Here is an 18,069-nt window from a genome sequence, read left to right as displayed (position 1 = left end):
CTTTAAGTTGTTAACTTCATTCTTATACTGTTTTTATTTAATACATAGTTGTTTCAAAAGAGGCTTGCTTTCACTGAAGTATTTTATGCCTGCTGATATGAGTGTCTGTATGTGTTTGTGAGAGCAAGAAAAGCCCCTTCAGCATTCAGGTTGTTTACCACTGGTCACCTGGGAGCACAGTGTGCGCTGGCATGACAGCATTAAGCAAGGTGCTTGTGCCTCTGGTTTTAACACAGTATTCTGCCGAGCTAAAATGATAAAGCACTCTTTTACTAAAAGCACTTAATGAAAAGAGCGGCTGTGTTTATGCATTGCGATCATGGGTCAGGTCCCCCTCTAAGTCTGGGTAGGATTTTAAACTGGCATATTTGTGGGTAAAATAGGTTGTTTTTCAGTTCTACATATGTGTATGGATACCTGTTTAAAACATCAGAACTATGCAGGACATAACACGGATGTTGTTACGGAAAGTTGCTTGGGGGTGGGTTCGGCACGCACTATTGGATAGCAGTCCGAGAGGCCCTGATATTAAGATCTCTTGGAAGGGGAAGTTTGGCATGGAATGGTTACCAATTATTCGAACCAACCTTAAATCAGGCAAAATGACCTCCTGTTTAAAGTCATTTCATTTATAAAAAAAAAAAAACTTGTGTTAAATGTCGAAATAGTAAGATATTACTGCTATTACCATTTGAACACAGGGAATAGCCAGTGAACCCAGTGAGTTTTCAATATATACTTGTGTGGATGTATTTAAAGAAATAAGTGTTTAGCAGTAACTTTCTAAAAAGCCATCTTATGCTCCCCGCTCATGGTTCTCCAGTTGTGGGGTTGGGTACTTCTGTGGGTGCTGTCTCATTCCAGGTGGCTGGTCTCCCTGCACCGTGGAGTCCCCACTAAGGGGTTAGTGCGCCTATTGACCTCGGGCCCCGGGGCACACATTCAGGTCCACCTTGGGTGTCACCAGGCCCTGGCGGCACCCACGGGCGTCTGGGGTAGGGCCCCCTTGGGACTGGGCCCTTTTGGGGTATGGTCCCTTGGGGTTTGGGCTCTGGTTGCTCTCGTCTGCCCTTCCCTGGTGAATGTGGCCATCTCTATGTTGGTCCCAGTGATCTGGTGTACCTCTTTATTAAACCGGAGGCTCTGTAGGGCAAGTCCGGGGCCACCTACACTTGCTATTGAGCATAATTTCCTTCTAAGGAAGCTTTGTAAATCCTTAATACATAGGCATGCCCATGCTACATACCATGGGAGTTTGGCTCCAGGTGTTCACAAATACACACTAAAACTAAGCTCAAGCTAAAAATATATTCCACCATAAATAATATGGTGTAATCATCATAGGTTTTGCCTTCCATACACATGGATATTTAAGGAATACCCGCTGGTCTGGAAGCATTTTTTTTTTAACTTTACTTTGGTTGTCTGTTGTCTTCTTTTTGCTTTTGCTATGCTCTCTGTTTTCTGTCCCTCTCCTATCATACAAGTGTGAAAGCAGACTTCTAGAATTTACTGTATATCTTCGGTGTTGCCTATTTTTGTTTTGTTTTATGTTTTTTCTTTTCATGTGCTCTGTCCTGTTTCTATCTCTAACCTCCTTTTCGGACTCCATGTCCATTGTAATCGATTTTACCCCTGAAATAATTTTTAATATACAAGTACCAAGTGGAACCTTATGGCAACAGCCAAAAAGTCTGCTTGTAAAAGAAAATCTGTTGGGCTATCATCTAGCTCTGGGACATCGATTTGGAGAGCCATATTGGCAAAACAGGACACAAAAAAGAAAAGTAAGAGAGAAATAAAATTGTGAAAATATATGGAAAAGAATCTCCACAAGTCTCATTTGTCCTTTTGGATATTTGCATATGACTGAAAGCAAAACATTTATCTGTTAGAACAATTATATGCAAGCTTCAAAATGCTTAATATTATGTAAGATTTGGGGGTTGGAGGTTGCTAACAACAGATCATAGGAAAATAGGTGAAAATATTAGCTGAAGGTGATGGGATAAAGACCTTAACTCCTGGAAACTTATCATGTGTAAAAAAAAATTGAAAAGCATTTTTCGCAACATCTGATTTTGCTAGAATACTTTACCAGAAAACTTTACCAAAAACTGTTCTAAAGTGTATGGCAATCATAAAAATGGTTATAATAGGATGAAAAATATGAAATCTTGGAAGCCTTAGAACAGCATTAAAAGCTCAAGGTGCAAAGGGTGGGCACCATATCACAGTAGCATTCTGCTGCAGGAGGGACTGTTACACTTTTCAATGTGTGAAAATGTTATCATAGTTTTAGGTAAACAAATCATCTCACCCAAGGCATTTATATAATAGAAATAATATTGGAAATCATAAATCTCCAATAACACAAAATGTCTTGTCAGATTTAAAGTTAGATGCTACGAGAAAATGAATAATGTCTCTTGTTATACATTGTATGTAAACACCTGCTTTCACTATAACCATGTGAAGGTAGGTTTCTCACATTTGTAGTAGATCAGAGGTGGAAAGGCCAATCAGAAGAAAAGGATTAGTAGGTAAAATAGACACAAAAGAAGGAATTGACAAAGATGAAATATAAGTGGATATAAAACATACCAAAGAGAAAGTCAGAATGCAAATAGGAGGAAAAGCACACAGAGGGAGACATGGAGGGAATTGGCGTCGGTGGTCAGATCTAATCCAGTGAGCATGTCTGTTGTCCTGGAAAGGAAACCCAATTATATGGCACTTCCACTGCCCCAATGGCTTTCTGTGTGTTTAAGTGTGTGTGTGTGTGCACGGAGAAGGTTGGTCTCATTAGGCTGACTGACAGCTTCCATTTTTCCACAGCACTTTCCACCCATTTGAAAACTTACACACACACATACACATGCACATAAATGTTAGGTCCAGGGGTAATTTCTCAAACAGTATTTCTCTCTTTGAAACCCCAATCGCCATGGCTGCAATTACTGTAAAAGGGATCCGACCTCCACATACATACACACACCCAGCCCTCAAATATCCTGAACTAAACCTTCCACCTTTAAAATCCCGTGTTGTATTTCAACACAGGAGGAGAGTTTGCTCTACATTAATTCTGGCTTATGCTTTCTTGCCAAGAGTGTAAAGCATGAACATGTCACAAAATTTAAACGAATATCAGAATCCCCCTCATTTCCCCTTCTTTCCTGTGTTACATTTTTACTTTATGTAGCTTGTTTTCTTTTTTTTTTTTTTACAATATTTATCAAGCAAATTGTAGGTGTGTCACAGCTTATTCGGAGTATATTGGAGGTCATGACATGATTTTTATAATAGTTGCATATATTTAGATTTTATTGTGTTAACGGCTACTACATGCAGCATATTTTCAGAGGACTGGGTACTAAAAAGCCTTCTGTTACCTTCAGTTGTCTATGATTGAAAAATCAGTGAGTATCTTGCAAAAAAATGGTTTGAAGTGGACCCCCATCAATCAAATGTTAATGTTCCCTTGGGCAAAGTATTCTGCCTTAATTGTGTATAAGTTAGTGTGTGTGGCATCCATAAGTCATGTCCTTTTACCATAAATGTTATAGTATGTAAAAACAGTCAACTGATTAAAAAAGTTTGATGTTTATTCTGTTAAAGTACAAAAAATTAAAAAAATGAGAAAAGATGTTCAGGCTATTTGTTAGTAATAACTAAACTTATCCTTACATGCAATAGAAATATAAACTAGTTGATGCTATATTAGCAGAATAACAAAGTAGAAAGCACACGAATAAACAGCTGCAAAAGGGACAGAGAGCCAATTCAGCTTTGTTTGTCAGCTAGTGTTCAGAAAGCAATGCGGCTTCCTACCACTGCAAATGAACAAATTGTTTGATGTACACAAGAAAAATACCATAAGACAACACAAAACCCTTCTAAGAGCTTCACAACCCCATTGTTGCAAAGTAAGGTAAACAAAATTCTTACATATGTTATCTTAGTCTTCTTAGTGTTTAAATGAGGTTGTAATTCAAAAAAACAAAAACATCAGCATTTCAACAGAGTATCCATAACCAGGATCCTCTTGCATAACACGCAAGCCCCAAATCACAGTGCCAGTGGTGAGCTTTGCTAGGTTATCATGATATAGACCATGCAAGCAGACTTTATAATTATATAATTGAAGAAAATATGAGATACTGAGAATCTTGATAACATTTTGATAGTAAAATAAGGGTGGATTATTTTGCAGCACATTGGCCCTAATACAAAGCCAAAGAAAGATTTGGTTCAGAATAAGCAAATAAAGGTGAAGAAAGTTTATTTAAATTATTTTTTATTAAAGTTTATTTAATGAAACCAATACTTTAAGCAATTAAAAAAACTTTAAAAAGAATTTCAAGAATATAAAGTGCAAGGGATAAGGTCCATGAAACTTGTTGATTTTAATGACATACGTTACGTAATTCCTATGTCTTTTCACTTTATTAGATATACCTGGATATATGTGTCGATGTATTTGTATGTGATGTAATTAGCCAAAATCTAATGCAAAGTTATATTAATAATTTCCCACTGTGATAAAAATTTTAACTTTAAAAAACTCAAAATCCTCATAACATAGCATTTATTATTTCATCAATAAAAGCCTAATTCATCAAACTTAAACTCGAGCGATGGACAGATGATTGACTTGGTAATGTCATAGTCAAATCAGAGGAAAGGGTAGTATTTAACTTAGACTGCAGAGTAAACACTAGCTGATTCTCTGTGACTTTCCTTCCTTTTATCTATTTCTCTTTGACTGCTCTTGCACCTGTGATAAAAGATTCCTACTGAAACCTTTACACAGTAGATGCACACTTTATTTTTTACCTAAAAAAGCACAATAATTTGACCATGTCTTTAGGACTCCTAGTACATCAGTACAAAATGTCTTTGAGTTAATGCACAAGATTGTCTCCATCTGTAATGTTTTGACAGCAACGCTTAATGATGATGACTCTCAAGTGTGACAGCCCTGGATTTAGCAGGGTGTGGGTCTCTTCACTGCGTTTGTGTGTCGGAACCATGGGATTTGATAAATGATCTGTCTTAAGCTGTGTCCTTTAGATGGGATGTTTTCCCCAAACAAGGTCTAAACATTTATCATGTGTACCCATAAATGGATGGCTTGAGGGATGGATGGTTAGACAGGTGGCTTAATGCATGGGTGGAAAGAGGCATGGATAGATGACGGAGTGGGCGATAGCGAAACATCGGATTGCGAAGAGAAGCAGAGCAGGATGGAAAGGAAACTTATAAGAGGGAGTTCACAGGTTCATGAAGGCAAAACTTAAAAATGTTTAGAGGTTAAAGCAATAAAGAAAAATCAGCTTAAATTTTAAATCTAACAGCTTGTGTTGAATAACATCTATTTAGTAGATAATTCCTTTTTGCCACCACAGAGGTATTCATTTATCCTATTTTTGTAGGCTTAAACTCATCTCATGTTATTGACAAATAAACAACCTGCTAGAGGAAAATAAACCTGAAATGTCATGTTTATGTAAGCATCTCTTCTGCTTTGAGACACCAAATTATAGGTGAGTGGCATTTCATCACATGTCCTTACCACTTAGTAATAGCTATTCATACTGAGGGGTAGTGGTTGGCTACCAGAAACTGCACAAAAGCAAATCATTTGTTAGGTGGAAAAGATTTCAACAACCATTACTATACATTATATATAAAAAACAAAACAATTGGTTTTCAGTTTTTCAGGGTAAAACCTTTCTTCCCTTGTTGTTTTGGAATTGAATTAGAACATCTGCTTCATCTATTTTAATTAACTTAGTTATCATGGTCAAGTTTATTTCACGAGCAAAATAAAATATAGAAAAATAAAAATACTGTCATCAAATATATGCTTTAGTGTTGTATTTGGAACTTTTTAGCAAGTATAAATAAAGATATTTCAGCATCAGCATATCTAAACTCAAGCAAACAATTTTTTAGTTGTAAAGAAACTGCTATCTTTTGGCTTTTTGAATGCCAAAAAGGGGCTCATAATTTGTAATGGAAAGTTGACCCTTAATCTTTCTTAGTAAAGATTATACATCGATGTTTGATCATATATAGAGATACAGCAATGGGTCGCAGCAGGAAATATAATTTTGTTTGGATGTTGTGCTTGCACTTATCTTAAATAGTCATCATAATTTCATAATTTATCTAGATCCAGCTGTGTGAAACCTAAGCCTAATATCTCTTTATCACACACATTTGTTACGAGTGGCAACATAAATTGCAACACAACTAATTACCAAGGAAGAATAATACAATACAGCGTTAAAGAGGAAGGTCTCAAAGTAAGGTAGTAAATGGAGGTACAAAAGGAAGAGAAAATAGACAAAGTGTGCATCTTACCCTGCCAAAAAAGATAATAGAAACCCTTTCATCTCCAAATCAGAGAGCATAACAAACAACACATCTAACTCACATTAACTAATCATTTTTGTAAAGAAGCATAGTGTCAACTCTAAAGGTCATGATACCTTATTTTAAAAGGTCTTGGTTTTAAGTAGACAAACACTGGGAAATAGGTGACAGAAAACGGTCAGTATCTTGCATGACTGGCCAGTTGTAGACGCAGAAAGGTCGGCCAGTCAGTGAATGCATCATACCTAAAGCTTCAATCTGTCATTACAGCAACACTCCTCTGGGTAGAAGCCTTATTGAGAAAACAAGAGTTAGAAAAGAGTTAAAGAAGAAATCCAGAAGATACTAAAAGATTTTGAAAAAAAAAAAAAAAAAAAAAGATGTTTTGTTTTATAAAGTCTGTTGCCAAAGAAGTTGTGAAGTTGTTATTTTTGGGGGAATGGCGGCCTAGTGGTTAGGGCATAGAGCTTGGAATCCTGAGGTTCTGAGTTCAAGCCCCACCTCCACAGACTGCCACTCTGGGTCCCTGAGCAAGACCCTTAACCCCACACTGCTCCCTGGGCGCCCCACGATGGTAACCCGCTGCTCCCCAAGGGGATGGATTAATGCAGAGGTAAATTTTTCCAATGTGATATCAATAAAGTTCAATTATTATTATTACTGCTATTTTTACTCTTATTTTATTTATTTCATTTTGGAATATGTTTAACCTGGAGGTCTTACCAGCGTTTTTAATCACCTGTAGATAAGGTAATGATATACTTTGTAGGAGATACTAACACAAACGATGGCTTCATGTTTTTGAACGCTTATTGTGTTAATCATTAATATAGGACACTGCAGACAGCCAAATCTTTACGTTATCATTTTATCATTATTTTTTTTTTTAGCAATTGTTCTTCTTCATACTAAATTGTCTGTCCAAATAAAATAATCTCTGCTCCTGTGATAGTTAACTGGAGCCTTGTAAACTAGCCCCGCCCGCCAGCGGCAAATATCATTTTTGCCTGTGAGTGGTCAAGCCTCGATCAATGCCCCAGGCCCTAGAACTGGCTGGCCAATCACAACGCAGAGATGTTTTTTGAATTTTTTGATGCAAAGCGGGCAGCGTTTTGTGGGCGTGACGACAAAGCTGTAGGACGCTGGATGGCAACAACTATTGAACAGCTCACGTTTGATTCAGCTTTGGAATCAGTTTTTGAAGGAATAGGCTTGGGGTTTTCGTTAAAACGTGAGCAGGAAGAGGCTCTACTCTCATTCATTTTTAAGAAGGCCATATTCGCCTTTTTACAGACAGGCTGTTTGTTTACACTCCCCCTCCAGCTTTCTGTCGCGCTTCCTACGTCACAGTCAGTTGCACTCATTGGTCAGAGCGTTGGCCAATAGGCACAGACAGTGGTTTGAAAAACAACAGGTTGTTCTCATCAACAATCTTCCGATGTCTTATTCATCGGGGCCAGACTAAATTACACATTTAATCTCACATTTAGTCTGGTTTATCAGGCTAAGTTAACTGATGACCACCTAATAATAAAAGAAAGTCTACTAGATATCGCCTTTTAAACTGAAGTGATTGTCAGTGATTGGCTGTAACTTCATTAGAAAATCAACAACAACAATGTAGAGTGAAATATTTGTCATGATTGGTGCATCTAAATGTTAGAATTGGTGCTCATCCAGAAATGTTTATGTATAAACAAATGTATCTCTTGATTAAATAAATATAATTTATATATGTGCTCTGGAGAAATCATGGGACCTGTAACATGTGGACCAAGATAACATGGCTCAGTCAGAAATAGAGGAAAGTCAGTGTATTAACGGTGGATGGGAAGGCTGATAGTGTAGCAGATATTGATAGTAGTAATGATATAGAGGCAAGGAAGACAGAGAAAAGTTGAATTTGGACTAATACTAATTCATAGAGGAAAATATAGAAATTACTACAAAAACAGGAACTGATTGAGGGAGAGGGAAAGGAGAAGGAGGGAGTGGGATGACAGAAGGAAACAGGACAGAATATGTGGAATAAACAGATAAAAAGGAAATTAAACTATGTTGGTCAAGCAAACTCAAATTAGATGGAAAATGAATTTAAAATGTCTTGTTTTCTTATCTCTGGCTGCTTTGCTTATTGTTCCCTTCTGCATCTATGTGTATTTTTAAATCAGTACTTGTCTGCTCTCCTTTATGTATAAAGAAACATGTGTTCTTTAATACAACACTTGAACAGATGTTTGTTTAACTCTTAGAAATCAGATTTGTTAAATTATGTGTTTGATTAGCTGTGTGTTAAATCCAGGGTAGCATTGCAGAATAGAATAGAATAGAATAGAATAGAATAGAATAGAATAGAATAGAATAGGAGGTAGTTGTTCCAATAACTATTCATCCAACCCTGATTTTTTCCTTTCTTTTTTCTATCATGCTTTATTTTTATATAAATGCATTTATGAGGATAGGTGCATCTGACTGAAACTATGTGTGCCCATGCAATGAGACATATTGAAACCAGGTAGAATGGAGTTCAGCGGCATCCCTAAAGGGCCGATCGAGTTACATAAGAAGAGGTTAAGACTGAACAATCTAAAATACTTCTTTAGAATATTGCTTTAAGTGCACATCTCTGTGAGGGAACAGTCACACAAAGAGTCATGGGAAATAAAAAACCTCAATAAACATTCACAGATATACTTATTTTTTGATTATGATGCATGGAGTGAAGTAAAATGTCTAAACATATTTTACCCTTTGATATTTAAGACTGTGTAGACCTAAAAGGAAATAAAAAAAAAGTGGCAAAAGATTAAAAGGGTTTTAAATTGTTGTTTTTAGCACTCATTTGAGTAAAATACAATAAATAGAAGCCATAGAATTGTGCCCTATTTTAACCTTAAAAACAAGGTAGCAGATACTGCAGACACAATGTTTATACCTTGGGAGCAAGGAAAATGCCATTTTTATGGAACACCGATTCATTTTAAACAAAAGGCAGTTAAACAATAAAGAACGCAGCATCTTGTTCTTCTACATGTTATATAGATGACAAAGCCTTTTAACATTTGCTCCAGTGGAATTGCAAAACAACTGAATGGTTTATCTATTCCAAGCATTTTATCCATGCATATTTTATACCTGGTTATCCCTGCATGATTGCTTGGGGCCTGGTGCCTACTGTATCTTCTGCTGTGATTGACAAAGAGATAGGGTACACCATGCTCCTTATCAATTTAAAAAAAATGTAGTCTAAACTTCAAGGGTTGATACTTTATCACTACTTTGTTTACTAAAATATCCTTCTATGTCCATAATTTAACATTTTGGCAGAAATCTAACTATGGTCATAGAGACAAAAAACATATATTTCTTAACACAAAGCAAAGGAGAAGATTATGGAAAGAAAACTCATATTACAGAGATGATAAAAAAAATTTTCTGAATTAGTTTACCTTATCAGAAAAACAAAACAGGGAGCTTAAGTTTAGGATGTGTAAATAAACTCAATCATAGACCATACCCATTTGTAAGTACCAGAATAAAAATAGGGTCCACATGCTTTTACTTTGTGTTAAAAAAACGATAGCCAATATTGACACATTGTAGATATATTAACTGAGAACCCAGAACAAAAGGATTTCTCAAGTGGAAAAATTTAGCTATTTTGGCAAACTGGCGTCCAAGCTGGTTTTTGTTTGCTCAGGTCAGATGAATTCTTTTTCCCCTAGCATTAAAATTTCATCCAGATTCCATTGTTTTTTCTTAGGCTCTACTTTTGCTCTATAAAAAGTTTTCTTTGGTTCTGGACTGAGGTATCGGTTCTGGACTGAGGTATCTGCATAGGCCGCTTCTTCCCAGTGGAGAAGTAGCATCTTAGAGGTAATAAAAAAAATAAAAAAAACAAACTGCCATACCTCACAAACAATTACTCTGTATATAGCTCATGCCTAATTGTATGGAGTCCTGGTGACCCCAACTTGTCACTCCTAACTGTCACTTACTATACACTGCAGCTAAATATAAAAACATCAATAAGATTCATCAATTAAATTTTGTGAGCAATAAAGCTTAATTAAAAATGTCATTATTACCAAGAAGAAGAAAAAAATTGTAAGTAATTTCAAAAGAAAAAGGAAATACATTTTGCTTCCGTGAGTATAGCCAAGGCCTCAGCCCTTTAGGAGACTGGATAAAAGGCTGTAGTAATTTAGGTTTGCTAACATTTATTGCAATTTCCAAAGACTGTAAATACCTCACATAGGAAAAAAAGTATTCAACTATGCAATCCAGTAAATAGAGATTGATTGTAATTTACTCAGTGGCAAACTGTGAAGGTTTCCACAAAGTTAACCCAAACAAGTTACAGACAGTTGAAGAAAGGATTAAATGTTGGATTAACCTCAGGAAGGAATGTGGATTGTTATGGGAACAATTATTTTCTGTTCCAAAAGATCCCTAATGAAAAAGAAAACCTCTCCTCTCACCCACACACTGTATACTGTAGCTTTGCATGTTTTAGGCCTGAGCGAATATTTTTAGAAAGTAAATTCAATTCAATTCAGTTTATTCACATAGCGCCAATTCACAAACCTGTCATTTCAAGGGATTTTTAAAGAGACAATTCAACCAGACAATATAGACAGATTGGTTCAGATTTTTCCATCTAAAGAAAACCAGCTGATTGCATCAACTTATTGTCTCGACAGCAGACCCTCACACCAAGCATGCATGAGCGACAGTGGAGAGGAAAAACTCCTTTTAACAGGAAACCTCCAGCAGAACCAGACTCAGTGTGAGCGGCCATCAGCAACTAGGGTTCAAGGAAACAGGAAAGAAGCCGACATAAGATAAGATAAGATAAGATAAACTTAATTGTCCTAAAGGAAATTTGATTTGGGTACAGACTCTGGCTGCTACATGGTCTAAACTATGTGTCAGACTGCATTCACACATAAAATCATTGCTATAAAATGCCATTATAAGACAATAAATAAATACAAAGAGAAGCATGTTACATTACATGCACAATAAAAATTTGAAAGAGAAAACAAAATGTATAAAAACCTTTCTTTAAAAATCTGTTATATGAGATAATGAATACAAAAAGCTTGTCAGTATAGTTTAAATTTTGAATACCATTGCCTATTCCACAATTTACTGTCCACAATATATATACATATATCTATTGAGAGAGAGAGAGAGAGAGAGAGAGAGAGAGAGAGAGAGAGAGAGAGAGAGAGATCATAAGTGAAAAATCTACATACCCAGAATTACCACCAGATCCACACAACATAATATATCATATTGTTTTGTCACTTCAGCTTTCTGTCTGCCTTTTTATCCATGTGCGTTCAGTCCTTGTCCATTCATGTGCGTTCCTTGATCTTTAAACATCTACTAACTGATAGCTTTCAGACATTTCCTTTCAAAGCTCACACACCGGAGCCTCCCTTTTCCTGATGTCTCTTGAATTGTCTGGCACCCAGAATGTTTCTTACATGTGATCGCACTGTTCTCCATATGCCTTTTTCTTCTTTTTTCTTTGTAGTTTTCTCACCATCCCCTATTTTCTGGTGTCAGCTCCAAGTATTATGATCTCTGAACTATGTGTTATTTTTGGCATTATAAATTTTCAAAAAGGACTTTCAAAGAATACAGCTTGTCACTCATCTTTGTTTCTCACTAAAGTTATTATGCAGTTTTACACTGTTGACTGTATCATTCATCTGTCCTGCTAGTTTCTGTTTTGGGGTATCTACCAGAGCCTGTTATCTATTAATGCCCCTTCTGCTTCCCTGATGCGCTCCATTCATCTCTACTTCAAAACTTTTCCTCATTTTCCTGTATCCATTTGAATCTTCATCACTCTTGAGTATCTGGGGCCATCATCTCTGCATTCCTCAAGAGGATGGATGGTTTCCTCTAAAGATTACTCTGATCACAGCCTAGCTTTCATTTCAGACTCCACTCACATTTCATAATGTTCCATGCGAAAGCCAAACCCGAGCATCTTTGCTGTCTAACCACATCAAAGTCAAATTCCTGAGCAACAGAAACCACTTTAATTAACCTTTGAGGCTATGGTGATTGAAGTAATTGTTTAAAGCTAATGAGTAGCGCTTCTTGTTTTAGGTGCTTCATTAAACTCTTTAAAAGAATTATGTCACATCCCAATGATTTTCAAGAAAAATGTTTAGTGCAACAAATTGCAACCAAATGATGAACACATCCACACAGAAGGCGGTAATCAGTCTTTTGTGACCAAGATACCAATAAATAAGACAAAATGTAAAATAAAAATGTATATTGTTGCTTGTTGATATAATTTAACCACACCAAAGTAGCCTAATTGATAATTAAGGCTATCTGATCTACAGACTCTACCAAAAATTACATGTACACATGGAATAAAGTGAAATTAGAATTATTTTTTTTCCACAGAGAAGTGGTATTATATTATTATAAGCAACTGCCTTTACCTCTATAAAACCAGGTGATTAAGCAGTCAGCAGCCCTGTCTTACTTTGGTGTGATGGCACAATGTCAAAACAGACAGTAATAAGCAATGACTTGGGCGAGTTGTGAAACTCTCTCAATCCATGCATAGTCCCAAAACTTTTCAACTCTACCATTCCTTTAAAGAAAAGATAAAACTCAGGTGTACAATGTCCAGGACCGTTCATTGTCTTAAAGCATTGAAGTAGGCAAATCCCTGCAAAAAAGTAGATGCAATTCATACAATTCTTAAAAAAAACTTAAGAGCATCTTAGACTTTACTGCAGTAAAAAAGGATACAGTCAGAAGTAAGATGCTTATATCTAAAAATATATGGAAAAACTTGCATCTTTGCATCTGAATGAACCAAAAGACATCTGAATTAATTTACAGAGAAAGCCATTGCACAAAAGTTTCGATCATAAAGCAGAGTACCAGCATCTTACAGTAAATGTCAAACAGGGTGACGATATGATACTAAACGATCATTGATTTACCAGTTAACTCTTAACAATAGAATGTTCAAGGTTTAAACATTATATTTGGAAAAGGGACAGAACCAGAAATCTTAAACAAAGTGGTGGAAACATGGTGGAAAAGGAAGATAAACAGGGTGTGAAAATGGCCCAAAGTCTAGGATTCAACTCAACTTAAAAACACTACTGTGTTTTTAAGAGAGGAAAGCACAAACAAATACATTGCTTAGCTCAAAATGACTGCTTTATACTATAGCTGCAAAAGGTATTTCTGCAACCTCCTCATGCTGACATTCTTGGACCTTCCTATTACATCACTGGAAGTAAAGAAAACTTTATTTTCACTCTCTACATTTACTTTATCATAAAAAAGAAGGGTTTAAACCTTTTTTTGGAATAAAGCCCTGCTGTCCCTGTGCTTTGGCACAAAACAAATGGCTCTCGGGTTCAGTGTTAAAATATGCAAAATTACCTTCAGGAAGCCATGCTCACCACAGCTGAAACTGAGAACCTCAATCACAACACATTCATCAAAGCATACCCCAGACACACTAGGGAGTTTGACTGTCATCAAACGCATTTATGCAATTTCCAAATTATGTGTCCTTGCCCAATACAAATATTGACTTAGGGTCTCTCTCCTATGGTTAGTTCATATATTGATTGATTACTAGCAGAGTGAGAAACAAAACTGGGACTGTTTGTCAGATTTTATTTTCACTTTGATCCACAAAGAATTGAATCACTATTACCCCCTTACTCATTACAGCAGCTGAATGAGTGGGAAATGTGGTGTGAAAAAGAAAATTAGTGTGGATGTTAGAGGGAAACCAACAGTCACATTAAACTACCTTTAGCTCGACTGGTTTCTTCAAAACCTAAATTAATCTTTGTCACACAAACATTTTCAGTTACACAGCTATAGCTTTACCTTCATGAAAACCTATTAACACATATCAGAAACATTTACACCTAGGGCTCATCATAAAAATGAAAGAAAACAATGCTTATTGGTGTTAAATACTCCCATTTATAGACATCACTCTACATTCATTTGGACATCACTTCCAAATCTAAACAAAGTTATTGCTGTGACAAACAACCATAGCATAGAATACCCCCCAAAACAAGTATGCCAGTTATGTGCAAATTATGTGCAATTGTTACATAAATTATTTATTTTCTTAATCTGTAACCTTAGCCCTCACAACAACACCTCAGCAAACCACTGACATCAACATAATAACCCTATGAGGTTTGGCCGAGGTGGTAAAAACTTTCATCTCTGCAAATCTGTAGTGGACACATATGTTTTTCCTATAAGGAACCCTTGGGGAAGTAAACACTCAAAAATTACATAAATAGAGTAACATACACCATAGATGCTGAGAAATACTGCCTTTGTTTCTAGGAACTGAACCAATAGCCAAAATTTTGATATTTTTTGCTATTCCCTCCTTCAGATTAACTTTTCCTCTGCAAATATTTTTTTCTTTCAAAAAAATGCTTTCTTTGATTTATTTTAAGCCTGATTTCTGAACATGCATAGATATAGGGTCTCGAGTAATAATCAATGTCTTAGAAATGTATTTATATCCTTTGATTTCATGCAATAGAGCAACATAGAGCAGGACATACTTGAAGTTTAAAGAAAAAAGACACTCTTTTGATGGCAAATGACAAATACAAAGCAGAAGCTTGTACAAGTGCAGCACTCCTTAGTCAATACTTGAAGAAATGCTAGACTAGATTGAGTGTGCCTTGAAAACACAGTCTTCAAATCTTTCACAATATCATTTAGATTCAGCCTGGATGTTGAACTTCCAACAATGATTTATGATCTAATCAGATTGGTTTTATTGAAGCTCTGGCTGTACCTGTATGATTATTACTAGAAAGTGAAGCTCTGCCCAAGTCTATAGTCTTCAGGTTTGTCTTCAGCAGTTGTTTTTAGCTGTACCCATCTGTCCATTAACCATCACCAATATCTACCCTTCTGCAGGATTAGAATCCCCACAACATACTGCTACCACTGCCACATTTCAAAATGTTATAATGTGTTTAGTTGAATTCTGGTCTCATCTGACTAGAAAACCGTCTTGTACATGTTTTCTATTTACCCCACACAGCTTTTGGTAAATTGGCAAATAGGATTTTCAGTTTGGCTTGAGCATTAGCTTTCTTCTTGCTACTCATGTAAAAAGGACAGATCTTTGGTGAAAGACAGTTTTCTTGTAACATACATATAGAAAAAGACAGTACTCACATGCTGCCATCTCTCTTGAATGAGCGGCCGGTATCGCAGAAAGTACTTAAGAGGAAATGCGTCAATATCGGGCCATGTGGCAGGGCTTTGCCAGGACACCTCCAGCCTTCGAGGTTTAAAACGGATTGGTGTTGCCGTCACATGCTCTGGGGGGTCTGGTTTTACTGTAAAGTAAAGATAACCAACAGTCAATTAAAAGTGACAGAACAGTCAATCAATAATTAGTCTAGGCAATAACAATAGTCTGTAGTGCCTAAATATGAACATATTCATGGCATAACATAATATTTACCACACCTCTTATAAGGTTAAAGTGACACGATTTTGAAACAGAAAATGCCAAAAGAAAGGGTATGTGCACAAAGGAATGGTGCCAAGGCTGTACACAGGTATTTATGTCAAACTATTGGAAAGAAGTTTTATTATAGCCTCACTTCTAATACAAACATGCGGAGAGGACAAAAAAGTAGATGTTGCTAGGTCAAAGATAAAAGGCCTTCAGGTCTGATAAGAGGGTACCATATGGACAAAGTATTTTTGAATACCTGCCCACAGAGAAAGCCATACTGATAGAGAGATTGTGACAATTTAATTTTTAGCTTTTCAGTCTGTATCAAATGACCCAGTCTTTGTTAGATCACCCCCACAAGGGAGCACACTGGCCTGCTTCTTTAGCTACATGAAACCCTTTGCTCAGTAAGACGCACACACACACGCACACATACACATTGCATGAGAAACAATACCCACAATTATAAACTGAGACTCTGATAAAATATAAAGGCACAAAAAGCAATTTGGGTTATATGTGTGTGTGTGTGTTTGTATGTAAGTCGGTGTTCTTTGTTACCCTGTGGTGAGAATTTTGCTTGAATATGCTACATTTTGAGCACTTGTAGGGACATGTGGGGAACAGCGGTTGGTCCCCAAGAGGAACAGTTCTCTTTTTGGGTCGGACTTAGGTTTAGGACTAAGGTGTGAATTTAGTTTAGGTTAAATCTAGAGTTAAGTGTGTGTTGGTGATGTTTGGGGTAAGGGTAAGGGTCTTGGTTAGGCCATAGAAGTGAGTAGGAAATGGACAGAAGTCAATGGGAAGTCCCCACAAGGATCTTGTGACACTACGTGTGTGTCTGTGAGTCTGTTTGTGTGTGTGTACAAACAAAAAATATTACCCCACCCTTACTTTTATTTATCATTTCTTTTTCCAAATAACACAATTAACAACCCCCCAGAAAAGAAAGGGTGGTCAATAATGTATTTTGAACTTCACATTTCTAACAACATAACAGCCTTTGTACCCACACCCTCAAATATAGAAAGTGCAGACTACGTATAAATGATCACATAGTCAGGTGGCAGGCAGAGCGCAGCAGAGAAAAAAAATCCTTTTTCCTGTTATTTCTTGATCATGTATTTAGGAAAACTTAATTTGGGCAAAGAGGACGACCTACTCTGATAGACTTTGAATACTGACTGTAGTTGATCTATGTAACCATAACGTTTAGAAGAAATATGCTTTATAATGGTTTCTACTTTTTGTCACCTGCACAAGTCTTTGGCTTTTGTCTATTAATTACCTGAATGGTGTAACTTCAGCAGGACATTTGCGTTTTGGGTAGGCCACAAGATTGCCAGATGAAAACTCAGACTGCCATTCTGTCCTTAACCTATACTTAATTCCAGATTGCGAGATGGATAAAAGGGCGGGACTATAATGGAATCTTTCCTTAAATTCTGTCTTTTGCTTGGCTAACCTTTGTAACACTTTGTCTCTAGGTTTAATCCAAATAAAGTATGAATACAGACTGATGTAATAGCAACATTTTAACATAGGTTTAATCTCACATACGTGTAACTTTAGACTAACCTGAGTTGTTAGAGTCAATAAACATCTTCATGTGGGGAAGTTAACTCAAGTTAAAGTATTGAAGTACTGACTTCTGAAAAGACTTAAGTATTCAAAAGTACATGCATTTAAAAGTACTTAAGTGTTCCAAAATACAAACGAAATTTTCTAATATCAGTACATTTCTGTCTAATTTTCTGAATAATTTTAAAAAACCTTGGAACTTCCAGAAACCATTGGATGTATTAATGAATAGAACCACCTGCTACAAATTCTACACCACCTGTAAAGAACGTCAGCATAAAAATGCCACAGATAATAAGGAAGGCTATTTTGATTATTATTTCTTATTTAAAAACAAACCAGAGAAAATACAGGGTGTCTTGATTCTCCTCACACTTTCACTATGGAATAGAGGTTTAAGGTTGCATCTATTGCCACAAAGAGACTATGACTCATCCTACTAAACAACTTAGCCTCATGGCAACAGCTAACTCCTTAAGAAAAAACTACAAATAATATCTGCCCTGACTTTTTCAGATTTATGGAATGTCATGTAGATCTTTAAAACAGTGGTGTCCGAATTCATTCCTAAGGGCTGGTAT

The 18,069-nt window shown here is 36.3% G+C and overlaps 1 protein-coding gene across 1 annotated transcript in view; it reads right to left on the bottom strand.

Moving 5' to 3' along the window:
• Positions 1–18,069, bottom strand: part of LOC107091063 (ciliary neurotrophic factor receptor subunit alpha-like) — a 268,089-nt gene that overhangs the window by 22,777 nt on the left and 227,243 nt on the right. The window contains exon 7 of the mRNA XM_015384788.1: positions 15,619–15,782. Coding sequence (XP_015240274.1) covers positions 15,619–15,782 — 164 coding nt within the window. The remainder of the gene's footprint in view (positions 1–15,618; positions 15,783–18,069) is intronic.

Source organism: Cyprinodon variegatus, unplaced genomic scaffold (genome assembly GCF_000732505.1).
Source record: "Cyprinodon variegatus isolate N-32 unplaced genomic scaffold, C_variegatus-1.0 Scaffold323, whole genome shotgun sequence".
Taxonomy (NCBI): domain Eukaryota; kingdom Metazoa; phylum Chordata; class Actinopteri; order Cyprinodontiformes; family Cyprinodontidae; genus Cyprinodon; species Cyprinodon variegatus.
This window is presented reverse-complemented; position numbering and strand designations above follow the sequence as displayed.